The sequence below is a fragment of the Martes martes genome, assembly GCF_963455335.1.
Source record: "Martes martes genome assembly, chromosome: 18".
Classification (NCBI taxonomy): domain Eukaryota; kingdom Metazoa; phylum Chordata; class Mammalia; order Carnivora; family Mustelidae; genus Martes; species Martes martes.
In genome coordinates this window covers 6,889,411-6,915,804 of record NC_137906.1, presented here as the reverse complement: position 1 = coordinate 6,915,804, position 26,394 = coordinate 6,889,411, and the positions used below count along the sequence as shown (strand labels likewise).

The 26,394-nt window shown below is 58.3% G+C and overlaps 1 protein-coding gene across 1 annotated transcript in view; it reads right to left on the bottom strand.

Moving 5' to 3' along the window:
- SRRM3 (serine/arginine repetitive matrix 3) overlaps positions 1-24,981 on the bottom strand; it is a gene marked incomplete at its 5' end in the record, with an annotated part of 34,920 nt that extends 9,939 nt beyond the window's left edge. Inside the window, 10 exons of the mRNA XM_080830935.1 lie at positions 5,158-5,335; positions 5,697-5,801; positions 6,236-6,286; positions 8,150-8,185; positions 8,305-8,367; positions 8,803-8,832; positions 9,299-9,379; positions 9,466-9,594; positions 18,361-18,462; positions 24,749-24,981. Coding sequence (XP_080687061.1) covers positions 5,158-5,335; positions 5,697-5,801; positions 6,236-6,286; positions 8,150-8,185; positions 8,305-8,367; positions 8,803-8,832; positions 9,299-9,379; positions 9,466-9,594; positions 18,361-18,462; positions 24,749-24,981 — 1,008 coding nt within the window. The remainder of the gene's footprint in view (positions 1-5,157; positions 5,336-5,696; positions 5,802-6,235; positions 6,287-8,149; positions 8,186-8,304; positions 8,368-8,802; positions 8,833-9,298; positions 9,380-9,465; positions 9,595-18,360; positions 18,463-24,748) is intronic.
- Between the last annotated feature and the right edge of the window lie 1,413 nt (positions 24,982-26,394).

Sequence of the window (26,394 nt, the reverse complement as noted above, 5' to 3'; positions counted from 1 at the left end):
TTTCACCTGCCACCAGGACAGGACCCTTGGGAGCCCAGCAGGCCCTGGAGGGGGGCAGGGCAGGGCTCTTTCCTCAGGCTCAGCCTCAGCCAGAACTTCTTCCAGGATCTGGAGGCCAAGAGGCCTGGCACAGGTGCCTCCACCACTGCTTACTGCCCAAATGGGCCCCAGGGGCTGGCAGGGGCGAGGGGCGGGGGGCTTAGCAGCTACTCCAGACAACAGAAATCAGATCGGCTCAACCGCAGCATACAGTTCAGGAAGGGAACACGAACTTGGAATGCTAACCACACAGAAATGCATTCGGACAACAAAATGAGAAAGAGAGGGAGCGGAGGGGGCTGGGGTGGGAGAGGAAGAAGAAGGCGCAGGGCAGGTGGACAGGGAGGGGGGAGGGGGGAGGGGAGAATGAACCAGAGAAATTGTCGGGCGGCGGGAGGGGTGGGGGTAGTCAAGAAAACCAAATGACAAACCAGGAAACACAGCTTTGTAGCTCATTTGGAGAAAATGCAAGTTTACAAATGAGTAGTCACTAAAATAAAGAAAGAAAAGGGAGAGGGGGAGAAAACCAACCAGAGCGAGATCGAGAGAGAAAGAGAGAGAAAACCACATTCAAACCAAGCAGAGTGGCAGGGCTTATCTGGAGATGGGAGCGAGCGGGCGCACAGCTGAGCCGGGATACCTACCTTCTCAGTGGTCAGGGACAGGAATGCAATAATAAAAAAGAAAAGAAGGTCTCCGCATTGGGAATGCAGAAGGGGGGGGGGAGAGACAGTGACCCTAAGCTGCGCTCCCCCTCGGGAACCAGCACCTGTGTAGCCACTGTGGCTTCTGGTCTAGTCCCAGGGATGGGAGGGGGCTCCTGCCCAGCAGTTCTGTTTGCCTTTTTTTTTTTTTTTTTACCCACAGGCTCCAATAAGCCAAGCTTTCCTTAACTCTTTAAACAACAAAAAAACCTCCAGAGGGCATGCAGGAAGCAGCTGATAGAAGCAGAACCAGAGGGTGGGCCAAGGAGAGGGGCTGGCAGCGTAGGGAGAGAGGCCCATGTTGGGGAGAGAGATGGAGAGAAAGAGAGACAGAGACAGAGAGACACAAAGGGCGGCGGGCGGGCGGGGGGCGGGCAGAAGGAAACAGACAGACAGGCAGGGATGAGAGAGAGGTGGGCCCAGAAGGTAAAAGGAGAGAAAAGCTGTTTCAACAAGGCAGAGTGGATAGATGGGGGGAAGGTGTTGGTACATTTAAAAGGGAAGGCAACCACAGATTCGGTTGGAGGCCAGATCCTGCCTCAGGCCTACCACTTTCCCAGGGCTTCTGCATCATTTTAGGAAAAGTGCTTAGGAAAAGTCATCCCTCCTGCCTTCTGGCTTCATCCTGGAAGAAAGGCCAAGATGCCCCTTCCTATCCTGACTGCCTCCCTCCATCTGCAGTCACGGTTCTTTCCAGGGGCAGGTAAGGGGGGAGGCCTGGGACGGGACAGGTCAGGCAGTGCCACGGGCACCTCTTCTTGGGGTCACCCTAGGCTGCCCATGTTGTGATGACATTTGAGTCAAAGGTAGAGGCCAGAGAGAGTCTCTAAGGGCCTTGCTCAGGAACCTTATTCAGTGAGGCTTCCCTTTGACACTTCCAATGCCAGGGACAGGTGGAGCCACGGCAGGGGCCCTACTTCTAAGTCCTTAAACCCTGCATGCTTTTTTTCTGGGACTTGGGCTCAGCATCTCACTTCTTCGCCCCAAACTGTGTGACCTCAAGCAGCCCCCTTTCCTCTCTGCCTCACTATTTCTGTCCCCATGTGTGTCTAAACTGGGAGGGCACAGGGTTCCCCGACCGGCTGAAGCAGTTCTCCTATAGAGTTGGGCTTGCTGAATGCTGGGCCCACCTATAACCTGGTCTCCATGTGGGCAGACCCCCAGTGCCAGGGAGCTGAGAGCTGGGAGTGTGCCATCGGCATCTGGGAGGGTTCCCCAGGGGAAGGCAGGAGCTGAGACAACCAGCACCCACCTCCCGAATCCTCCTCTCCTTACTTAGGGTTCCCAGAGTGTGCTTTCCATTGACCACTCTCTCCACGTCTTGGCTGTGGCTGGTGGTCTTGAGGTAAGAGGACCGGAGTCTCCTTTTGGGTCTACCTCTAAAAAGCTGTGTGACCTGAACTGGCCACTTGACCTCTCTGAGCTCCAGGGAGCAGTCAATAGCAGAACCCAGAAATCCCTTTGGGGGTTTCTCCTTGGCCTGAGATAGAACAATACAGAAATATGCTGGGAGCCAGCACCCCACTGGCCTCAGTCTCAAGATGAGGATGGACTTGTTCTATTGCCTGGGAGTGTCTGGCTTTGAAGCCTTCACCTGAACTAAACTCTCTTGGGGGTGTACAGCTCCCTTGTCTAGGATCTGAGGCCTGGCACAGAAGGTGCTCAGCAGCCTGGCCTTGTCATGCCCAGCCATCTTATACTAGATGGAAGCAGGTGCTCACTGCCCTGGGATGCTCCCCGGGTGATCTGGGACAAGGCTCTCTTCTTCCCTGGGTCTCCCAGCTTCCCTCCAAGGTTCCTTATAGACAGGAACATGGTGGAATGGTCTAGGCCCCTTCTGTTCATTTAAAAGCTGAGGTAGTTCCAACCTATGCCCTGGGGTCGAGGAGAGGAGTGGCTGCTGCTGCAGATTCGCCAGGAGCTGTTGGCGTGGGAGTCACTTTTTAAGTTATCTTCCCTTTTAAATTCTGGTTACAAAGGAAAAAAGAATAAGGATATAGAGATATGTATACGATTAATGTTCGCTTGAGACTCAAAACCCATCTCTGCATTAGGAGAGGCTCCCACAGTAACACGCACAAAAGCGAAATTCTGGAACAACATAGAAGATAGGAAAACAAAACCAAACCAAACCAGAGAGATAGTTTGCATTTCTGTACATTACCAAAGGAAACGAAAAGAAAGAAAATACAAATAAAAATAAAATAACAGAAAAAGTTACACAAACTTCCCCACCCTCTTCCCTTGCCAACTAAACAAGAAATGGAATCACAGTATTACCACGGTTCAAATGGGAGGCTAAAAAAACAAGCAAAAACATAGACGGGGTTAAAAATGGTGAGCTTTTCTTTCTTTCTTTCTTTTTTTTTTTCTTTTGTTCTCTCTCTCTTTTTTTTTTTTTTTAAGGTAGCATCCAAGAATACCCCCGCTCCCCCCAAGTACTTGTCCCCAAAGACATTTTTGGTGAATGGCTAAGTCTATGACCCCCCTCAACACTCCCACCCCCATCTCACCTCCCAGGAGGTGCAGGTGAGAGGCCTGGATGTCCTGAGGTCCCAGATCTCGCAGGGCCCAAGGGCAGGGAGAGGATTTGGGGAGCATGCTTCATGAAGGGGGTAACAAAGTCCTGCCTCCCAGGAAAGTCCCAGGGCAGTGCCAAAATGGAATCCCACTCTGGGAGGGAGTCAGGATTTGGGTGCTGTTGAGGCGGAATCTTCTCCAAGGCTAGAGGCTGCTCTCTCCTGGGATCTGGAGACTAAGCCTGTTCTGTCTGTACAAGCCCAGGGCCCGAGGTGGCCCATTGCTTAGGGAGGGGACGGTACCAGAAGTGGGACGAGCCCACTATTGGCCCTGGCTGCCTTCTGTGCTTTTCCAGGAGGATGGGAAGCTCCCACGAGAAGGTGTCTGGGGCTCTGGCTCTGTGCCCTTGGTGGTGGGGGCCTAGGTACACCCTCTCCTGGATTTTCCCAGATGGAGTCATTATCTCTGGGGCCTGTGGCACCAGTCCCTGTCCTGGTGTTCGGCTACCTCTGTGTGTCCTCTCCTACCCCCAAGGCAGATCCTGGGACATGGATGTGACCTTCTCTATGTGGTCCAGCCAGGTCCCTAGGAGCTCAGGAGCCTGGCATCCTGTCCAAGTGGGGCAGTCTCAAAACAGGTAAAGTCCTTCAAATTTAACCTTGAGACCAAGAGCCTCTTGTCAGCTGCCTTTGGATTTCCTCCCTAAGGCCTTGGGAGTAAGGGTGTTTGAGAAAAGAAAGGGAGTGAAGGAAACAGCCAAAAATCAAAATGAAACTGACCAACACGGACATGTTTGCTGCTGAGACCTGAGGTCTGGGGAGGGGCAGCCCCACCCTCCCTGCTGAGGCCTCTGGGGCTGTTTGGATCTGGTGGGGGGGAACCTGCAGGCCTGCTCACCCCAAGTCCCCCGTGCCCACCCCGAGCCACGCCGCACGGCCAGTACTGCAGCCCCTTCTCCCTAAGGGGGCTCTATCCCGAACTCCAGGATCCATAGACAGAAGGGGATGTGGGCCTCCCTGGGGGCTCAGGAGAGCCCCACCCCCCAGCCCAGCCCAGCCCATCCACCTGAGAAAGGCGGAGAAGCCTGTCCGTTCTACCAGCCCCTAGCATCACCACACCTGCTCGTGGGTCTCAAGGACCCTGTGCCCCTCCTGCAGGATGGGTAGGGACGGTTTTTGAGTGGTGTTGGTGCGGCGTCTCTGAGGGAGCAACGGGTACACTGGCAGGCGCTTTACGAAGGATGGGACATGGGGACATGGGAACCTGCAGGGTTGAGACATCTGTCTGCGCGTGGGCAGTCCCTGGGAAAAGGACAGACTCTCCTTGCAGCAGGGACTTTAGAAATGCAGCTCAGCGGCGGCTCAGGGACAGAGAAAGGGGAGGGCTCTGAGGGAGGGGGAGTGAGGCAGTGAGAGGGTTGAGGGAGGGAGGGTGCTCAGAGAAGGGGAGAGGGCTTGGTGGGGAGAGGGAGACTCAGGGCCTAAGTGATGCCCAGGGGAGATCCTGTCTCTTGAACCGGTTCCTGACTGCGACCCCTAGCATCGTCCACGCCCCTCCCACCCCAATATGCCTGTCGGGGAGGGAGGCAGGAGACCCTGGGTTCTCAGCTGTGTTCCCAGCCGGCAGAGAGCCCCAGTGGTCAAGCCCCCTCTGGCCATCCGTCTGCCAAGCTCAAGGGTGGCCCAAGCCTGCAGGCCCCCCTCCCCCGACACTCGGGCCGGGTGGGCGCAACCACCAAGCATTCCAGGCCGCCCCCGGGCCGGGAGGGGGAAGCGGCGCCTTCCTCCCGGGTTACACACTCACCGCGCCCGACCCGGCCGTGCCGCCCCCCCTTCCCCCGGCGCGGCGCGGCCCGCACGGCGCGGGAACCCTCTGCAAAGCGAAGCGTACGTACATCTGGCGGGCTGTGCGCCGAGCCGGGGCGGCCCCCGTGCGCTCCGCTCCGCTGTCTGCTGCCGCCGTTCTGCTGGGGCGACCCCCATCCGCTGCCGCCAGACGGGGAGGGCGACCGGCTCCCGCTGGACCGCTGGCTGCCTGTCTTCCGCCCGTCATCTCGGTGCTTGGGGCTCAGCCTTGGGGAGGAGGGGAGACGGGGGGGAGCCGGCGTGGGACGCCCCCTCTGCAAGTGGAAGCGCTGCCCCTGCACGAAGGGCAGCCCCTCACCTGCTCTCTCCCTTGCATTGAGCGAACAAGGCCCTAGGCTGCGCGCGGCCTCGATTTCCAGTTCAGGGTCTGGGGCATCTCTGGGCAGGCCTTGCCCATTCACTGCCAGGTGAGTGGGCACCTGCTCACTCCTGGTAGACTCCCCCACCCCACTGCTGTTCTGTCCCCCATCCTCTTCCCCAGCCCCCTCTCCAGCCCTCCGGAGTGTTCAGTCTGCAAGGAAGGCAGCTGAACCACCTCTGGAACTCCTCCCAGGGGCCCAGGACCTACCTGCTGGGCGATCTGGAGTCGCTGTAACGGGAGGAGAGGGAGGGACTCTGGGAGCTGCCGCTGCTGTGGCGATTGGACCTCCGACCTGGGGACTCCCCGTGTGGCCTGGGAGAGAAACCAGCCAGTACCTAAGTTCTGCCTGACCTCCCCAAGGGGGACCCCACCCCCTTTAGTCTCCTACAGAGATAGGCCCCCTAGCCCAGATGGGTCATTGGTGAGAATTAGGAAAAGGCACCTTTTTGTCTAGACAGCCCCGGTCCCCAAGACCTCACGGACCCCTCAGCCGGTGCTCTTGTGACTAGGGTGGAGGGATGTGGGGAGTAAGAAGGGCCGAGCTTGAAAGAACCCTGGACTGGGAGGCGGGACGCCTGGGTTCCACTTCCCCGTCTGCCGCTGATTCGCAGGGGCTCTTGGCCTCCTCTCTGGGTCCAAAATTTTCCATCTGGGCAGCGGGGGGGACCAAATGAACTACAAGGACCCAATTCTGCGATTCTAGAAGGGGGAAGGGGGAGGATCTAGAGAACGGGGAAGGGTCTCACCTCTTCCTCTCTTTGTTCTTCTCTTTTCTTTTGCTCTTGGGGCTTCGAGATCTGCCAGAAGCAGAGGCAAGTTGACTGCTCTGCCCCAGCCCAGCAGGGGGGCAGGAGGAGGGCTGTGCCTTGGTGTGGATCTGAGATTTGTTCCTGTCTGGGACCTGAGCCCCAGCCCCCAGTCCTGCTGGCCTGGACTTGCTCACCCCACCCCACTGCTTTGGTTCCTTTCACTCAACCAGGCCTCCTTCCTTCCTTCTCCTGTAGGCCCTGGCCTTCAACCACTGACTGTCTGGACCCCAGCTGGGGCTCCTCCTGGGGGTGCCACAAGCGATATGCCCACCACCCCAGAAAGAAGGCTGACTCGTCCTTTCCTTCTGGAATCTGTCTCAGGACAGGCCCCTCTATATGTCATCCACACCTCGTTTGTGTCCCCTGGGTCCCAGGTCCCTTCAGACCGGGCTCCCTAGGGCAGAGCCCAGACATCCTGCCTCTCTGCCTCCACAGACTGGCTCAGCTCTGGGCCAACTCCCCAGGGGTTTAGGAAAGAAGTAATCTCCCTTGGGCATGATCTCCCTGACATTTGGGTCCTCTGGATTCTCATCGAGGGTTGCCCCCAAAGCTTCCCATCCCACTCAATCCTGTCCCATACTGTCCCATCCCATCCAGCTCTCCGGGGGGAGGCCCCACAGTCCTTCTCCTTCTATCTTTGACAAAAGGATTGAAAAGCTTCCTAGTAGGTGTCTGAGGTCTCACTCCACCCCTGGTCCCTGTAGGCCCCTCAGCCCGACCCTCCTTGATGCCACCAGATTCCAGCTGGATCCTTCTAGCCCTGAACAGATGCCTTCTTCTGACCGAATATCCCGGGCGGGGATGCTAAGAAACAACAGGATATGTTTTTCACAGGAGCTGAGGGGGCGGGGGCAGGCCCAGAAGGCCAAAGATGTCAGTTCCAGAACTCACGTTGCCTGCTTTGGGCCTCATTCTCCTCATCTGGAGCTGGTCTAAGCCCTAGGTCACCTCTAGGTCCTTCCCAGGACCCATGGGATCTGGCCAGAGGATCTGTGCAGACTGATGGTGACCACTAGGGGGCAGTAACGGGGGTCCACAGTGGCTCCCAAGAAGAGGGGAGGAGAGGAAGGGAAGGAAGGGGGGAATGGGAAACAGGAAACTGGTGGGTCAGGATCGGATGTTTATTTAGGCTCCTGCCCCACTTGGCAAGTGGCCATGGGCAAAGTCCCACTGCAGGAGCGAGACTGACCCTCTTCAGGGCCACTGGGAGGGGCTCTGTCTCCCATGTCGGCCCTGTGGATGTGACCGCCCTACATCTTCCTTCCCTCCACGCTGAGCTTTCTACCCCACCCCCCAAGGGCTCTTGACTTTCATCCCCTCCCCCCAGTCCATCCTGAAGGAGTCACTGTCCTGCTCAGAGCCCCATACTGGCTCCCAGCCCTGTCTGTTAGGAGGCCACCTCCTTGGCTTGGCAGTCAGGCCTTTTTGGGGGCTGGCACCTGTCTCCCAGACACCACGGCTAGCCACAGCCTGCCTACCGATCTCCTACCCACTGGGCTTTCCTTCTATACGGGTGCCCTTTCCCTGCAAATTTGGGGCCCTGATGCTTCTCCCTTCCTGACACCTCTACAGACACACCCCTTGGATTACGGACCTGCGGTGTTGTCTGGAAATTCATAGGGCCCCCGAGTCAAGGCTGACTCATGGGACCAGCAAGTGTTGCAAACAGTTGGCCTCCATCCTCCTCCCCCTCCCCTTCCCTGCTTGGCTCTGGGAAGCAGTCCCAGGAGGGGGGAGTATGGAGCAGGGGAAGAACCTCCCCACCCTCCTCCCATCATGGCGTCCCTTGGGCTTTGGTCCCTGCAGGGTGGCACTAGCCTCTGTCCACATCCTCAGCCCGGCATCGCTCACCTGTGTCGTCTCTTTCTGCGGGACCCGGAATCAGACCTGGAGGACCACAGAAAAGTTCTCTTGAGCTTGTCTGGGGTGGCCCGGGGACACAAATCTGCACAGCCACAGCCCTGGGCCGGCAGAGGGGAGAGGAGGCCCCGGGGGAGGGAAGGTACCTGTCTCTGCGGTGCTTCTTCACGCTTTTCTTCTTCTTGCGCAGGGGTGAGGAGCTGCCACAGCTGCGGACACAAGGGGGGGGGTGTGCTCTAGTGAACTGCTGCCCCAGGAGGGGAGGGGTGGGGGCGGCTGGGCATGGCTGGGAAGTCAGGGCGCCTGGGGCATCTAGCTGAAGCCAGCTGCCTGTTGTACAAAATGAACTGGGGCCCCCAGGGTCATCAGGGTCCCTAAGGGTGGGTGACAGAACTGCCAGTGTTGTCCGCTGGCTACCCCTTCAGCCTCCTTGGCATCGTCAGCAAGGGCTGTTTCACACCCAAGTGTCAGAGGCTCCAGTGGTGGGATTTCTGGCCTCCGTGGGGAAAGCGGGCACATGGGCTGTTTCCAGGGCCCAGGCCCCGCTGTGGCAGGCCTCCTGTCTCTGGGGGATGGCCTTGAGGTCCTGCCCACCCAGACATCCCCACCCCTGCCCCCAGCCCCTGCGGGCCTTTATCACTGACCTGCACTCGGAGTCCAGTCTCCTCTTTTTGCTGAGGGCCAGGGAGAGAAAAGGGCAGACAGACAGTTGGGGCTCCTGACGTTTGCCAGGGTCTCATTAGGGTCAGGTGAGGGGCACATACAGACGGGGAACCGCAGATGTGACCCAGCTGACCCTTCCTCCCCAGGCCACTCACACTTGGTGTGGGAAGGGAGTGCAGGACGGCTGGTGGAGGGAGGAAGGGGAAGCACGAGCAGATGGACTGTCACCCAGGGGTCAGTGTGTCCAGTTGGGGGGGCTGGGTGAGTGCCAGTGAGGAGACTCAGTGAGGGAGGGGGCTAGGTGCAGGGGTGGGGCCCGCGCTGGTGAGGGGCTCGTAAGGGGGCAAGATTCAGTAAAGGCAGAGGGGCTCCGCAAGGGTCGGGGCTCCCAAACGCAGCGCCGGGTCTCCTGCCCACAGAGGGGTGGGCGCCCCGGGGACCACCGCCCCTCCCGCCCCCACCCCGCGGAGCTCTCACCGGCTTCGCCGGTGGCCGCCTTTCTTTTTCTTCTTCTTCTTGGGAGGGGGCGATGCGGAGCTGCTGGACCAGTGCTTGGTTCTGGGGAAGAGGGGGAGGAGGGGTGAGGGAGGAGGGGCGGCTCCAGGCCCCACCCCCCGCCGCCCCCTCCCGCGGGGGGCGCTGACCTGTACCCCCGGTGCCCGCGGTAGCAGGCGGCCGGGCAGTCGCAGTCCACCGGGCCGTCGTCCTCGTCCAAGGGCGCGTACTCCAGGCCCGGCTCCGCGCCCTCGAGCAGCCGCGGGGTCTCCGCCACGCTGCCGGCGACAGGGACGCTCACCACCCGCGTTTGGGGGCCGGGCCTTCCGCCTGCCCCTTTCCCCCCAGCGCAGCGCCCCGGGACCTGGTCCCCCGCAAGGTCGGCGGGGTGAGGCCCCGACCCCTAGAGGGTCAGGCGGGGATCTGGGTTACCCAAAGGGCTGCCTCCAGGGCAGGCCCCCCGCCTCAGCGGTGCCCTCCCGCCTTGCGTCGCCCTCACCCCTTCTGCGCTCTCACGTCTCAGCGCGACCAGCCCCTCACCCAGCCCCTCAGCCCCATCCACGGTGCTCCTCTCCTCTCCCCCGCCCACCTTTCCCACATAGAACCCCTTTCACCCACCCCTGCCCCTGAGCCCCACTGCCCTACCCTTGGCCCCCTGCCCCTAGCTCTGCCCCCCCGCAGCCCCCCTTCCCCTCGTGAGCTCCCAGAGAGCCCCTTCCCATCTTCTAACTCCCCCTCTCTGGTGTCAGCCTTTCCCTAATCCGGGCTCCCCGGCCAGGTCCCTTCCCTCTCCCACCCCCCACCCCCCACCCCCGCCCCGCCTCTCCCTCCACCCACCCCCAACACCCTGTCCCCAGCCCCGGCTGCCGCTCTGAAATATTCACGCCCTGTCCTCGCCCTCATCTCCGCGGCCTCCCGAGGCCTGGCTGCTCTTCTCCCGCCGCCCGCCTGTCATCCATCACTGTCCGGCGGCGGCAGCGCGGGGCCCAGGCCTTCGCCGCCTCCGAGGCTCCCCATCCATCTTGCGGAGCCCTCCCAGGGACCGCCGCAGCCCGTCCCTGCTGCCGGCTCCGGGGACCCCAGCCCCCTCTGCCACAGATGTTTGCTCGCTGCGGGCACCTGGCTGCACCTGGCTCGGGGATGTTCCCTTCCTAAAGGCAGGGGGGGCTCCCCGCAAGAGCATGAACTCCGGAGCTGCACACCAGCCCTCCTTGCCCGCGCAGGGGCCCTGAGTCCCTGTGTGACTTGGTACCTGTCCTGCCCCCCCTCAGAGCCTCTTCTCCAGGATGACCGTGATGACTCTGTTGCGGGGCTGCTGGGAGAATTCGCTGAGCTCACCAGTACTGTACAAACTCATTTTTTTATTGAACCCTCCAAAGGCCCACCTCCAGGGCAAGGGCTCCAAGGTGGGGGGGGGGCTCCCCACCTGCCATCCTTCCTTCCAGTCTGGTTCAAACAGTGCCCTTCCCGGATGGAAGCTCATCCCTGGTTGGGCTCCCCTACCCTCACTCCTGCGTGCCCTTTACCAGGCTCTCACTTTCCCTGGCCAGAGGAGGGCAGGCCTTCGGGGACAGAGCTTTAAGGATATGGTACAAACTTTGGATTCACAGACAGCTCTCAATCCAGGACCATGACCATGGCATGACCATGCTCACAGAGTCTCCACCTCCTTGTAGTTCCACAAGCAGGAAAAGAATATCCCCGCTAAGGAGAGGATTAAGTCAGATTCTGTCTGGCAGGTCCTGACACGAGAAATAGGCCCGGCCCACGACAGTGGTCCCATGCATGGTCGCCACTGATAGACGGAGGGACCTCTGTTAGACACTAAGACACCTTCTCTTCCAGGGTCATGACACAAGAAAGGTAGACAGAGCAAGGGAGGCAGACCACAGCTATGAGGTGGAAGAATTTCCAGGGACACACATCCAGGAGAACACCCATGAATCTGCTCTTTAAAGAACTGATTTTGCATTAAAAAAAAAAAAAAGAATTGGGCGGGGGTGGGGGGTGGGGTGGGGGCTGGGTGGCTCAGTTGGTGAAGCGTCTGACTCTTGATTTCGGCTCAGGTCACACGACCTTGGGGTGGTGAGATCGAGCCCCGGGTCAGGTGCTGTGCTGGGCATGGAGCCTGCTTGAGATTTTCTCTCTCTCCCTCTCTATCTGTCCCTTCTCCCGCTCTCTCTCTTTAAAAATAAACAACAAACAAACAAACACCTCCCCCCCAAAAGAAGGTAACCCAAATCTGACAGAGTTAGCTAGTCTTGGGGCCAATATCAAGAATGCCATTTGATTCCTTTTTTTTTTTTTAAAGATTTTATTTATTTATTTGAGAGAGAGAGAGATCACAAGTAGGCAGAGAGGCAGGCAGAGAGAGAGAAGGGGAAGCAGGCTCGCCGCTGAGCAGAGAGCCCGATGCGGGACTCAATCCCAGGACCCTGGGATCATGACCTGAGCCAAAGGCAGGGACTTAACCCACTGAGCCACCCAGGCGCCCAAGAATGCCATTTGATTCCTAAACACAAACCTGGTCTGGGCAACCTGAGGACACACGGGTAGGATGGGAGATTTTTCTGGGCTGGTGGAGGAGGGGTTCATGTCACCCTCCCTATCGCCACATCCCTCCATTCAAATCTCTCTGCTCCTCCCCTCGCTGCTCTCCCCGAAGCCAGCAGCCTCCTCCTTCCTGTTCCTAAAATCTCCAGCTCCTCGGCCTGTCCAGCCACCCATCATCCCCAGCCCTGTCACCCCCACACAGCCCTCAGCCACACAGATGCCTGACACATAAAACACAGTCTTTAGCAAAACTTAAGGGCACCCCAAACATCGTGTGGGTGAGCTGATGGCTGGAGGGAGCCTCCGTTTATCTCGACACAAACGTGATGAAGGTTATTTACAAAATAGAATAGCTCTGTTTGGGCACTGCCCTCTGCAGGGATCCTTTGCTGCCTGTAACATCCAAACTCCTCCTTCCCCGAGCTGTGCCCTCCTGCCCCACTGCCTGCATCCCTACAGACATCTTTCTTCCTCTGGTCCAGGGACAGAGCTTCTGCCTCCTCCCTGGCTGGGGTCCTCTCATGAGGCCTTTCTTACTTTCTGGTCCTTTCTGAGAGGTTTACCTGGGGTCTTGTCTGCTGGGAGCCTTGAAAGACAAGCGTAGAGCATGTGTAGTGGGCTCAGGGAGAGAGACACAAGGTCTCAGAACCTTCTGGTAAGACTTGCCCGGCATATTCCAGGGGTATAAATAAATGGGCCTAGGCCATGGCCTCTCTTGCTGACTTTGTGCAGCTGGTATCAGGACATCTGTTTTGTAGGCTCTCCCAAGGCTAGGACCTGGGTTCTCCTAGCTTGCCTCTCCTAGATGATAATGTCACTAACAATGATGTTCTCTAACGTTTTCATGACTCCCCATAGTCCACAAATCCCAATCCGAGCCACTGCTTGGTCGAGAGAAATCTCACTCCCCTCCCACTTTACAGATGAATAGACTGAGGCCCAGAGAAGGAAAGGAACATCCCCTACAGTTTTGGAAGCTTTGAGTAAAGAACGTAAGTTCACTTAGGGACTTGGCTCTGAGAATTCGCGTGCAAACAGACAGACCTTGACTTTCCCGGCTGGCCTCCGCTGCAGAAGTTAGCTCAGCCACAGCACGGCCTCTCTGCTCTAGAGACACAGTTGTAGGCGTATGCACCAAATTCCAGACCGGTTCAGCACTTCCTGCTCTTAACCTCATGTTTGTTAGCTAGCTGAAGCCTCACCATGTCTGTGGACTAGGCAGGAGAGGCCTTCTTCCTCCCTTGTGATGGCAGAGACCAAGCCCCACAGAGCGGGCCAGAGCCAGCCCAGCACACAGTCAGGGGTCTCCTGCAGAGGGACCAAGCATGGATGGGGGTTCCGCACCGCAAGGACAACTATTGGACTGTCCGCCCTGGGCAAGGCCCTGCCTGGGTAAAGACTGCCCATCCCATGCCCTTCTCACACCAGCCGTTTCTCTGATGGACTGGTTCCGTTTGCTATTAGGCAGGAGCAGAGTGGCCAGTTGACAGATGAATGAGTCCAGACAGAGGAGGGAGGACTCCAAGCAAAGGGTCTGCCCTCTCTGTTCATTGTCACAGCAGCCAGCCAGCCAGACCTGCCTGGGGCCTGGGCAGGGGGGAGGCAGGTGGGCAGGGAGGGAGCGGTGGCAGGAACAGGGATGAGTCAGGCCTGGGGCCTCTCCTCTGGCTCCTCACAGCACCCCGGGTTGTATGGCTAATACCATAATTACTAACTAACCTGTCACTAACAGCTTATAATACTAATGCAGGTGTTAGGACTAGTCCAAGTACCTGACGTGTGTTTATCTCATTTAGTCATTTAATGCACAGAACAAGTCTGTGACATGGGTACCATCGTTAATATTCCCATTTTATGGATAAAATCATGAGGCCCAGAGACGTGGCTGGATGCAGAAAATTAGATGCACAGAAAAAAAAAAAAAAAACAACAAACCCAAAACACTGGAATTTGCTCACTGTGTGAGGGAGTAGCTTATGAATATTGTTTTCCATAAACCCTCTCTCTCCCAAGCATTTTGTCCTGTTACGTAACTATGAAAGCAATTATTCTTAAAGGTTGTCTATCAGAGCGAGGGAGGGAAAAATAAAAATGGACTGATAGCCACTAGAAGAACTGATAGCACTAGAAGTAGGAAAGCATTGTGTGGATTCCAAGGAGAAGGTTTTACTTTTATCCTGAGAATATTAGGAAAGTGGTTGTTAGATGCAAGCCTGGACAATGGGGTGAATGTGAACCAAGGGCAGAAGGGGCCAGTATGAGCAAAGGCTCGGAAGGGAGGGCACGCAGGAGGGAGCTGGGGTCTGCCAGCAGGCTGGGCTCACTGCTGTGTGAGGCTGGAAGTGGGGCGCCAGGCTGGACTGAGGGTGCGGACAGCCTCCAGTGCTGGGCCTCCTGCATCCAGCCTTGGCTGTGTGGATGGGGAAGGGGGAGCCACAGAGGGTTTCTGCAGCAAAACAGGCTCCCTATGTAGACCAGTTTCCAAGGACAAAGGTGTGTCCTGTCTCAATGTCTCTGGGACTTCCTCTCTCTCACCTCGATTCCCGAGTAGTGTGCCAGCTGCCCCATGATCTCCCTGCCGCGTCACCCTTCTGATTCCTCTTCCCAAGAAGAAAGCCCCAGATACCAGTCTGACCACATCACACCTCCCAGAAAACCTTCCACTGGCTCCCATCATCTATGGAATGGATGTCCCGTATCCAGTGTGGAGACTAGACCCAAGGGGGTCTGTCTCAAGAGACTGTCACTCAGACCAGTCCATTAACTTAAGGAAAAAAGATCCCTGGGGACAAAAAGCTTTAGGAGTGACTCGGCCTCTTTGAGACTCTTTTCTTGAGTTGGAGGTGCCATAATGGGTGAAAATCAGACGTCCCTCCTCACTTCCTCCCAGTGTGGTGACCCTTCTGCTGTCTCTGGCTTTGTCACCTCACTCTAAGAGGCCATGTGATTTCTCTAGGTCTCAAAAGGCTGGTGTATGAGGGGCTGGGGTCCCAGGGGCAGGAAGCCAGAGGCATGAGCGCAGGGACAGCTTGGTGGTCCACTGTGTAAATAAAGAAGTTGGGGTGCCTGGGTGGCTCAGTGGGTTAAAGCCTCTGCCTTCGGCTCAGATCATGATCCCAGGGTCCTGGGATCGAGCCCCGCATTGGGCTCTGTGCTGAGCAAAGAGCCTGCTTCTCTTCCTCTCTCTCTGCCTGCCTCTCTGCCTACTTGTGATCTCTGTCTGTCAAATAAATAAATAAAATCTTAAAAAAAATAAATAAAGACGAGAAGGCCCAGAGAAGTCAAGGACCTGGCCATGTCACACAGCTGGGGTGTGGCGGAGCTGGGATCCAGGGCCCAGGGGGTTCACACTGAGCTTAGAGGTTACACAGGTGAGGTGTCTGGTGCCAGAGCCCACACTCTCCCTCCACTACCCCGGACTCTGAGGTAGGAAGTGAGGACCCGCTCAGAGCCCAGCTCCACAGGAAGGCACATGACCGATCTGTCACCAGCTCCCTGTCACCCCTCTGCCTTGGGCCTTGGGTTCAGCATGGCAAATAGCTAGCCACCCCCCCACCCCACCCCCCGCCAGCCTGCAAGGATTCTAGTCAGCCGTCAGACTCCTTGGCTTGCTGTAGTCCCCAGAGTGCTATTTTCACACTGTTGGGGCTGCCCGAGCTAGGAGAAGCCTCTGGCCGCATCTCTTTTCCCACGTGGAGGAGGAAACAGACTTCGGGGGGAAATCGGGCAGGCGGCACTGTTCTAGGCCCTCAGGAGATAGCAGTAAACAAACCAATAAAGATCTCGTCTTCAATATCTTCAAACACAGGAGTGGGTCCCAGGACCCAGCCAGGGCTACATTCTCCTCTGTCTCCGGAACAGGAGTCCTCCCTGACACCACCCCTCCCCAGGGACCCTCCCCAGGGACCCTCCCCAAAGACCCTCCCCAGGGACCCTCCCCGACCGACCACCCTAGCGCGCCTCTGTCTTCCTCCGCTGAGCGCACACAGGCCTGAGGGCTAAGGGGTACGAGTGACCAGCTGTTGTCTCTTCTGGTCAGGAGTTACAGGTAATTCCTGGTCTCAGGCTGCAGAGGGTGGGGGCCTCACCTGCCCCCCTCTTCCTCCCTACTCCCAGCCCCAGCACAGGGGGAGGCTCGCAGCACAGACCCTCGAGGACATTTCTGCTGATGACGGACACTCTGGCGGATTTCCCAGGACATCCCCTGTTTTTATTTTTATTTTTATTTTTTTAAGATTTTTTATTTATTTCACAGAGAGAGAGAGAGAGAGAGAGAGATCACAAGTAGGCAGGCAGAGAGAGAGGGGGAAGCAGGCTCCCTGCTGAGCACAGAGCCTGATGCAGGCTCGATCCCAGGACTCTGAGATCATGACCTGAGCCGAAGGCAGAGGCTTAACCCCCTGAGCCACCCAGGCGCCCCACATCCCCTGTTTTTAAATGCATCATTCCTTCATCTGAAGGAAGATAAGATCAAGACGACTGGAGAAGACTGGAGAATCACCCGCTCATAGGAGGCAGTCCTAGCTGGCACAGAGATGAGGTCCCCCGCCAGGGACTGGAGGGGAGGGTCCAACATCTGGGATGGGGGCAGTAGCAGGAGAGACAGAGAGAGCCCCCAGGGGAGGAGGGGGAACACAGAAATGCATCCTGGAGGCCAAGGGAAAAGGAAGCTTCCAGAAGGGGAAGCACAGGGGTGGCACCTGCCAGAGGCCAGGCCTGCAGAGAGGCACAGGCCACGAGGAGTAGGGCTCTGGAGGCCACGGGGCAAGCAGGTCACAGTGTTAGGGCGGAAACCCACCATGGCTCCCGTGGCCTAAGGAAGCGGAGGCCCTGTGTGCCACATGCTCTATGGAAATTCAGTTGAGAAAGGACACAAGGTAGGGTGGTGGCTGGAGGAGGAAGCGGAGCTGAGGAAGGCTGGGAATTTCATTAAAAGGAAGGGGCCCAGGAGAGGGAGAAAGGCAGGCTTGTTGCTGGAAGGGCCGGGGAAAACGGCGGGAGAGTCCACACGGGCCCTCCCACCCTCACACTGCGTGGAAAAGCATGACTTTCCAGAGAAGCTCTGGGCTGATTTGAGGGGGCACGGGTCAGGAAGCCAGGACCCCTTGGTTTGGAGGAGGATCTGGTTGTCGGGAGCTCTGGGAAGGGGAGAGAGGCCTGGCCCCGCTCCTGGGGTGGGGGGCTGGGGGGGCATCACTGAAGGGAGGGCACAGGAGTGGCCGAGGCTGCTGTGAGTTTGGGGTGGCCGGAGAGAGGGACCTCATCGCCTCTGAGCCTGCCTCCCCCAGATCACCCACGAGCCCCCCACGAGCCCCTCACGAGCCCCCCACGAGCCTGTGGCTGCTCTGGCCATATTTGCTCCTACCCATGCCCGAGCCGGAGAGGTGAGGTTTAGGTGAGGTAAGGTGACACTACCACCCCCCCACCCCACCTGGAGCCCTCAGCTGCCAGAAGGAAGAGGAAAAGGGCTTCCCCGCTGCCCACCCAGGTCCGTCTACACCCGCAATGCCGTTTGTCCTTACGACTGCAGCAACGGGAAAATCTCTCAGAAGGTGCTGCTGTCCTTTTCATTGGTGTGACATAAAGTGACAGGGGTTTGGGGCCTCGGCAAGATGCCTGCTCCCCAAGTTAGTCCCACCGCGGAGGAAATGCCAGGAGCATTTACCCGGGCTTCTCACCTCGCCTCAGTCCGGGTGGGGGTTCCTAGGCTTAGCAAGGGGAAAGTCCACTGGGTGGATTCCATGATGCTCCCTCTGTGCGCACTGCCTGCCGGACATGGGGCTCGGGCAGCCATTCCCCACTCCCCGGCCTGGACACAGGCAGGGACAGGCCACCTCCATCCTCCTACAGCAGCCTGCTGCATTCTCATCTGGCTTCGAGTCCTTCCCAATTCTCTGACATGAGACAAACCTGCTTCCCCATCACTTCCCTGTTTGATGCCCAGGGGCGCACCGCACACTCCTCCTGGCCCTTGACAGGTGCCAGAGGGGACCCGCGCAGACACCTTGCTCTCTTTACCCGACGAGACTTTGGCCACGAGAGCAATGGCATTGGGTGGGTTGGTTCCTACTTTCCAGAAGCCATGTTTACTCTGGGGCCCATTTTACAGGTGGTAATAGTTGGGGAAGACGGACTGGCCTGGGGCCACACTGTCAACCAGAGGCCACCCCCCCGGGGTCAGAATATTTCTAGGTTTCCCTGATTTATAGCCCAGGATCCCCAAGTTGGGCTCTGGGCTGCCTCTCCCACTGCTGAGCCATAGATAGAACCCAGAGCAGCAGGGGAGCTCTGGGGGATGCCAGGGGCCCAGTGGCCCCTGATTTGTGCCCAGGCCAGACTGGAGATTCCAGTAGATGGGTTGCACGCCCTCTCCTCCACCTTGCACTCCTGTCCCAGCCCCCAGAGGGAGCTTGGAAAGGCCCTTCTGGCACCCCACTGCTGCCTGAACTCACATCCCCCCTTGCCCCGCTCCCAGGCAGGGGAGCACTCACATGTGGCCCCCAGGTCGGTCCTCCCTGGTGAGCATTCCCTCCTTCTCCATCAGCATCTGCCGGAAAGTCCTGACCTTCTGCCGGGTCTCCTCCTCTGAGTACCTGTAGGGGCACAGGGACGGTGAAGGCTGCTTTCTTGGCTTTCCTTCCCTCCCTGCCTGCCCCCACCCCCCCCATCACTGGTGCACCTTCCAGCTTGCAATGATCTGTCTGAGGTCCCAGCACCAAGCAAGGTTTCAGCACTGGGGATGCTCAAGCCCTACCCATCTGGCATCACACCAGACAACCCACCAGCTAAACAAACAAGCAACGACTCGCCAAACAACCAAATAAACGAAAGGAGCTGTTGTTCCTAGAGGGGGGGAGATGGTTCAGCGGAGGCCATGCCTTTCCTCCGGGTCCTCCTCCACTCCCACGGCAGACCGCGCTCCCACAGCCAGACTACAGGCACTCTCCGGAGACATATTAAGGGAGAAATGAAGATCCAGGCCTTGTCTGCTTTCCTGGCCTCAAGGACATCTGATCCTCACAATGGCCTTGGGAAGTCCTCAAGATCGTCCCGACCTCCGCATGAGCGAGGCTGCCTAGTGGCTTGTCCCAGATCCCAGTGCTAGACCCATGGCTTCCTCGTCTGGCGCGGGAGGTGGGGGACGTCTGGTCTTGAATGAATGCCCTGACTTCTCTGTTCCCTTCCCCCTACCCACCTAAGCCCCGGCTCAGGCTAGGGACCAAAGTCCAGAACGACCATCCTTGCTTCCATGCCCCGGGGTCCATCACGACCCTCTCTCCCTGCACCCCTGTGACAGCCTCTGGAGGGCTTCTCAGCTCCTCTGGAATGTCCCCTTCCAGCCTGTGTCCACACTGCCCCGGGGCAGGCTTGTGGGGGGAATCTTTGCTCACCCAGCCCCTTGCCCTGTGCCTGACACATAGCATGCCTCTGTCGCTGAATGAATCTCAGGGTCTTAAACCCCTCACTCCCCCCTTCCTGGGCTGCAGGTCATTATCCCAGATGGAAAATATGGTGGCAAAATACGAACGGGGTCCCTTCCTGTCTCTCCTCCGTTCACCATCCGCTCTGTCCACACAGCAGACCCAGGCCTCCGCACGGAGCTTCTCCATGAAAATGGCAGGTTGTTGTCCTTCAGGGACCCCATGGCTGTCCTCCCCCCTCATCTCCTCCCACCTTCCCTCCCCTTCTCCAACAGGCATTTGGGATTGGCCCAGCCCTTTTTGGAGAGCAATTTGGCAAGTCCTTGCAAAAGCCTTAAAAAATCAGCACATCTTTTGACTCATAAAATTAACTTGCAGGTTTACCCCGTGGAAATAGTCATGGCTAAGCACAAAGGCGTGACTCATGGGATGTTTACAGCAGGACGGACACCCCCACCACCAGGTTAGGTGCCCACGTTTGCGTTTCCATAGCAACCCGTACCTCCAGGGGCCGGCAGGTGGCTCACAAGCTAGTCTACCTGTGACTGACTCCTCTGTATCCTGCGCAGGCCTGGGAGATCCCTGAGGGCAGGGGCCTTGTCTGTCTGGATTGCCATCGTGTCCCCAGCATCAGACACCTTGTCTGCCAAACGTGGGGTCCACATTTTTTTAGACAAACGAGTGGCTGGTGATGGAGGGGCATCGAACCGTTTGCAGGTTGGATGTTCCTTTTGGACATCAGCCTCCGGTGGCTGCGTGCCTGGAGGGGAGGGATCTGGAGGCCTGGAGGCTGGCCCTGGGCTACTGCAGGGGTCTGTGCAGTCTGAGCGAGAGAGTGGCCATGAGGACGCAGGGGAGAAGCGGACAACAATCCATCAAGGATGCAGGATGACTGGGGTCTGGGGACTGACTGGGGATGTCAGGGGCTACATGAGAAGCATAAGTTGCTTCTTGTCCACATATCCCCTGACCCCAGCTGAGGTCTGTCCCTCCGCAGGTTCAAGTACCTGTGATGTGGCCCATCATCGGGAGGATTAAGTCCTGCCTGCCCGGGGCAGGGGCCCCTCTTTTCCAAGCCTGGGTCTTAGCTCACCCACGTCCACCCCAGTCCCTGTTAGCCTCAGACCTGCGTTTGGCTGGAGGTGCCTCGGCCTTGCTGTTGGGCAGTGCTCCGCTGGGCTGTCCTGGTGCCCAGGAAGAAGGGGTGGTGGCGCATTCTGAGCAGTGGAGGCGTGGAGGAGCTCCTCCCGCCCCACCTCCTCCTCGGGAGACCAGCTTGTCATTGGCACCAGCGTAGAGACAAATAGTAGTGGCCCTTCGGTAGTGCCCAGCCCCTGACTCACAGGGCTCTGGGAGGCAGAGACAGGCTGGCTGGGCCGTTAGGCACCGGGCCCTGGGCCCGGAGGGGTTGGGGAGTACATGGTCCAAGAATGAGGCTGGGCCAGATCCTCAGTTGAATGGGATGAGCTTCAGGCCAGGGTCAAGTTCCCCAGACTCCTGGGATCTGTGGAGGCTGGGCGGTAGGAGCAGAAGTCAGGGTTTCGTTGAGACCTGGAGCAGGACACGTGCAGGGACTGAGGGCTGAGCCCACAGCCGGCAGGTCCAAGGCAAACTGATGGACTCCAGCACGTGTCATTGGGAGGCCGGGAGGGCTGGGCTGAATCGATGTGGAGGCGTGGGAAGGACCCCCTATGTCTCAGGACATCTTGCTGGGAGAAGCTGGGGACCCAGGGCTGGGCAAGGAGGTCTCAGGTACAACCACTACCTCCAAGTCTCCTGCTCCTTCAAGCCTCTTGAGGTCAACCCTTAGCTGAGGCCACGTTGGACAGTGATTAAGAGAAGAGGCGGAGAGCCAGGCCGTCCTATTTTGAGCCCTGGCAACGCCCACTTCCTAGCTCTGTGACCTTGGACGAGTCCATACACCTCTCTTAGCCTCAGCCTCTACATCTGTGAAATGGGATAGTAACTTGTCTTTCATGGCTGTCGCAAGGACTGCGGGAAATGATGCTTACAAAGCACTTTGTGCAGTGGGTGGCACATAGTAGCCTCTCAGTAAATAGTAATGACCAAGGACTATTTGTCTCAGAGCAGGAGGGACAGAGGGTCTCGTGGTCCTAGGCCCCCTGCCTTTTCCCATGCCACACCCCTGCCAGGTCAGCATCATCCCACGTTGGGAATCACCTGGGCCTCTTCTCCGTGTTCTCCTCGAGGCAAGGGCCGAGATAGGAAGGCTGGTGCCCAAACCGTCCGCTCCTTGTGGGGGAGGCGGCACCTGCCAACTTAAGGCCACGCAGGGGGGCCAGCTGCCATGCCGAAGTCTCAGACTAAAAGCCAAAGGCTTGGCCAGGGAACTGGGGACAGGGAGGATGGCGACACCTGTCTCAGTGTCCCCACCTCCTCCCTCCAGCCCTCTGGCTCTTTTGCCTCCCCTCCACTTCAGGGACCACAAGGGAGGGACAGGCCAAATTCGTTGTTGCTCCCTGGACCACCCTCTGAGGTTGGAGTGTGGTAAGGAGACACTGCACTTTCAAGGAGGTCCCCAGAGTACAAAATGTGTCATTCTGCCCATCTACGCCCAGACCTGGAGGTTCCTACGGAGTCGCTTTCTCGGCCACTACTTTGTTCTTCCCTGCAGCTCCGAGGCAGTGGGCGGCCCTCCTCTTCCCATTTGATAGATGAGGAACCATCTATCTTCCTACCTCGGGAGTCCTCAAAGGAAGGGGCATAGGTGGGTGTGTGTGTGGCGGCAGTTGGGGCTGGGGTGGGAGCAGCACACCACACAGGCCTGGGGCTCCGGCCCTAGCCTTCCGGTGACCACAGGCTGCCCGCGGAGGCTGCCGGGAAGGCGACTCCCAGACAGCATCAATCACCAGTGAATTAGCCGGCCATCCATCAGTATTAGGGAAGGGATTGCTTTTTAATGGGGCCAAAGAATGTGTGTTCCTGTGACTAGTGGGAATATTTGTCAAATGCCTGAGAACCTGGTAAATAAGCTCGAATGAACCAGTGTTTGTGGAAATGGATATTAATGACCAGATGTCATGACAGAGCGAGGGTGCCCAGTGCTGGTGGAGCACCTTCCGGGGACTGGCCGGAGGTGGGGGAGCCCCGAACATCTTTAACTCGCAGGACTCTCTGAACGACTCCCTATTTCCCAGGCCAGGAGCTGTGGCTTGCTCGCGCTTGGACTGTGGGGTTCCAGAGCGGCTGTGCCCTCCGCTGAGCAGACTGCTGCTAAGGGGTGGGAGTGGGGGGCTGGTGACTTGAGAGCTAGCTTTCCGGGAGACTCCAGTCTAAGGACCACCTGGAGTACGGGCTTGGGTGGGGGAAAGGGCCCTGACTGGGAGACCTAGTGGGTGCCTCCCAGAGAGGCATGGGTCCTCGATGCCAGGGGACCAGCGTCAAAGACATGGCCAATGCCGTCCCTTTCTGCCTGAGGCTGTCCGAATCTGAGAATAACCCTCTTGTGTGCAGTGAGGGGCTGGGGGCTCCTGGAGGAGAAGGAGATTCAGCCAGGGGGAGGAGGCTTGAGGAGGGGAGGGGTGCCAGGAGAGGGGGACTTCGGAGTTCCCTGAGGGGATGGGGCTTTGCAAGCGGGAGGGAGGGGGCTCAGGAAGGTGGTGGGGCTCCAGGAGGAGAAGGGGGCAGTTCCCAAGAATACAGTATAGGAGGCTGGCCCTCTTCCGGCCCAGGCACTCCATTCCCTGACCGTGCCCACCTGTTCACAATCCCGTCAAGGCCTGAGTCTCCCAACTTAGCAGGATTTGTAGGTTGAATTAAGGTCCTCAGCTTCTCCTCTTCCCACCCCCTACTTGACCCTGTCCCTAATGGATCTCATTCCTTCTGTCTGTATCCACGGCTCATCAAACCTGGTTTCATTGCCAGCTGGAAGCCTCCTTACCTTCTGCCTTCAGCTGCCTCCCATCCTTTTACCGCTCTCTGCAGGGACCCTACCCATCCCCACCTGGTCCCCAGCTGGAGATGAAAACCAAGTCTACGTGCCCCAGGGGCCCTGCCTGGCCGCTGCCCCCTGAGGACCCTGGATCCAGGCCCAGCCTTGGCTCTGCCTGAAGCCAATGACGATATCTAAGCCTCAGTGTCTTGCTGGGCTCTCTGGTGATGGTGAGCCATGTCTTGGCTGCCTCTTGGAGAGCAGGAGGCCTGGATGGACAAAGAAGTGGTTTGGAAGCACTTTGGGGACACAGGCGTCTGCCCCCATGTGGCTTCGGGGCCCCAATGCACTGGGCATTTTTGATTTCTCAGCTCACGGACAGTGCAAGTCTGATGGGTGAGCCCTGCTCCCCACTTTGACTCCCTCGGCAGCCAGTTCACTAGTTTCAAAGTACTCAGGGCGGATGGAAAATGGAACGTTGGGACCACCAGCTTTCTTGGAGCTGCACAAAAGGGAACAGCTTGGTTCTGTTTCTTTGCCTCCAGGTCCGCGTGCTAGGCTTGTCCTGCCTCCACTGGACTTTTGAGGCAAGTCCCTAAAAAGATCCTTACTGACTGATCAATGCACAAGCTCTGACGAACTCCTACTCATCCTTCAAGGCCCATTCAAACATCTTTTCTCAGAATCTCTCCTCTGAGCTCCTGAAGCACTTGGCCCTCTCCTGTCCTGTCCCAGAACCATGATTTTAACCTGTTTTATGGTGGAGCTGGTTGTAAACATGCTTGTTTCTCTTCTGAGATGGGGAGGGAGTAGGGGGTGGTGAGGGGTGGTCTTTGAGGAAGTGACTCCAGTCTGGCTCTGGGGCCCAACATTGCCCAGCACAGTGCCCGGCACCTTTGCGTGCCCCTGTGACTGGTTCTGAACTGCACAGGTAAAACGGAAGTTCCAGGGCTGGCTGCTGGCCGGGACTCCGCCGCCGGACCCCCGCCCCCACCCCCCAGTCAGGGCCCACTGTGCTCTCGTGCCTGGCTGCGGCACCTGCTTGCCAGAGTCCCGGAAGCTCCATAGAGCCATTTTCAGTGTAAATTTTTTAAAAAATTCGTTTTTTTAATATATGATCTCTCTGATAGAGCCGTTTTAGAGAAGCGCAAACTGAGACCTTGACTTGTCCTGGTTTCATTACTTCTCTCTGCACTCCCCCCTCCCCATCCCTCCCTGGGACTGGATGTTTCGGGAAGACACGGACTGTGTCTCCCTGGTGTCAGTGAATCTGAGCCAAGTTCGGAGCTCGCCCTAGAGCAGGCGTTCAAGACAGCTTATAGGTTGAATGAACTAATAAACTGATGTAGTTCCTCTGGCCTGGCAAGGGCCCCACCCCGACCCGGCCTGACTGCAGGGTTTCGAGCCCCTCCTGCCCCGCCCAGCCCCGGGCGGCCCGGCTCAGCCTTGCAGGCCCCGCCCAGCCCTGCAGGCCCCGCCCATCCCCGGCCGGCCCCGCCCATCCCTGCAGGCCCCACCCGCCGGGCCCCGCGCCCGCGCCCCCGCCCCCGCCCCCAGCCAGCTCACCCTTGCTCCTCCATCATCTCCTGCAGCTCCATGCACTTGAGCTCCACGCGCCGCTTGCGCTCGTGGTCCAGGATCTCGCGGTGCGCGCGCTTCACCAGGCCCGGCTCCGCGGCGCGCAACTCCTCCTCCGTCCGCGGCCAGGCCCCCGAGGAGGCGCCGGGCTGCGGGAAGCCGTTCGCCGCGTCCGGTGGGGAGGGCATGCTGGCCGCCCCGTTGTTGACCGTGGAGGACATGGCAGCTGGCCTCGGAGCCGCTGGCCTCGGCCCTGCGAGACAGACACAGACACCAGGCGGTGGTCACTTCTCGGCCACCTGCTAAGCTCCTGAGCGCGCGGGTTAATCCTGGAGATTTAAAGGCCCACTCATGGCTCTAATCCGCTTCCCCTCATGCTGCAGAAGGCCGGGGTGGACGTCAGGTTAGCACCTTTGGGTCACACCTCAGGACATTGGCGGAGGGGGTGGGGATTGGACACCAGGCTTTCCCATCTGCAAAGTGGGTGGATGCTGGACCGGAAGGCCTCCAAGGGCTGCGAGCTTGGGATAGTCCTCTCCAGGGACCTAGTAACCACCCAGGCAACGGACTCTTTCTTCCTTGTACCAATTCCTGGGCCCCTGCTTGCACACCTGCTTGTAACTTGCCCCAGGCAACCACATCGGGTCTCTGGGAAAATTTATTGTCTTTTTTTTTTTTTTTTTTTTTAGTTTTTTAATTTATTTAAGTAATCTACACCCAAGGTGGGGCTCAAACTCACAACCCTGAGATTAAGAGTTTCGTCCTCTTCCAGCTGAGCCAGCCAGGTGCCCCAGGTGAAATCTGTTAGTTTTGTTTTTCCTTCAGCCTCAGTTAAACCTCCCAACACCCCGAGGTCACAGGCTGCATGGGCTCCCAGGACAGCCCTACAGGAGACGGGGAGACGCAGTCGACTACAGTCCCACCACCCATGCCGTTTTCAGTCGATCTGGCCAAGTTCTCCAAAGCCAACCTTCCAGGTGTGGGCCAGATCCAGAGGGAAGCCTGCAGGTCTGTCCCCTCCTTTGTTCTGGAAACACTGCTCCTGCAGATGTGACCAAAATGGCACTGACATGAGCTTGGCCAACAGCCGCATCCTCCTGCAGGCTCAGACTGATGTGGGAGTCAGCCCGGCCCCTCGGGGTAGGCGGCCCTGGCTTCACACTAGGGCTCAGAGTAGTGTATGCACACGCACCCGTGCAAGCACACTCATGGGCACCGACAGGACCTATCTGGACAGAGGGGGGCACCTCCAGCTATTTCCACTTCCTTTCTCCTAGGCTCCAGCTAGTTGCTAAGCAACAGGGAGGCCTCCTTCCCAGGGAGTGGGATGGGAGAGAGGCAAGAGTGGAGGGAGGTGGGAAGAAGGGATTGGGCATGTCTGGACATCCCAGATGGGGCTTTTCCTGCAACACACGCTCACCAAGTTCCACACAGAGCTCTGGGAGCCCTGTTCTCCACCCGCCTTGACCATGGTGCTTGGCCGCGGGGGACCCTTCTGGTTGTTGGTCTCCTGCACCAGGGACATTCGTGGAGCTTGGAGACCCCTCTTGCCCTGGCCCACCACCTGTCACCAAGTTTGGTTCCCTAGCCTCTCTTCTCAACATCGCTTCTATGCCTGTCACCAGCAAAATCCC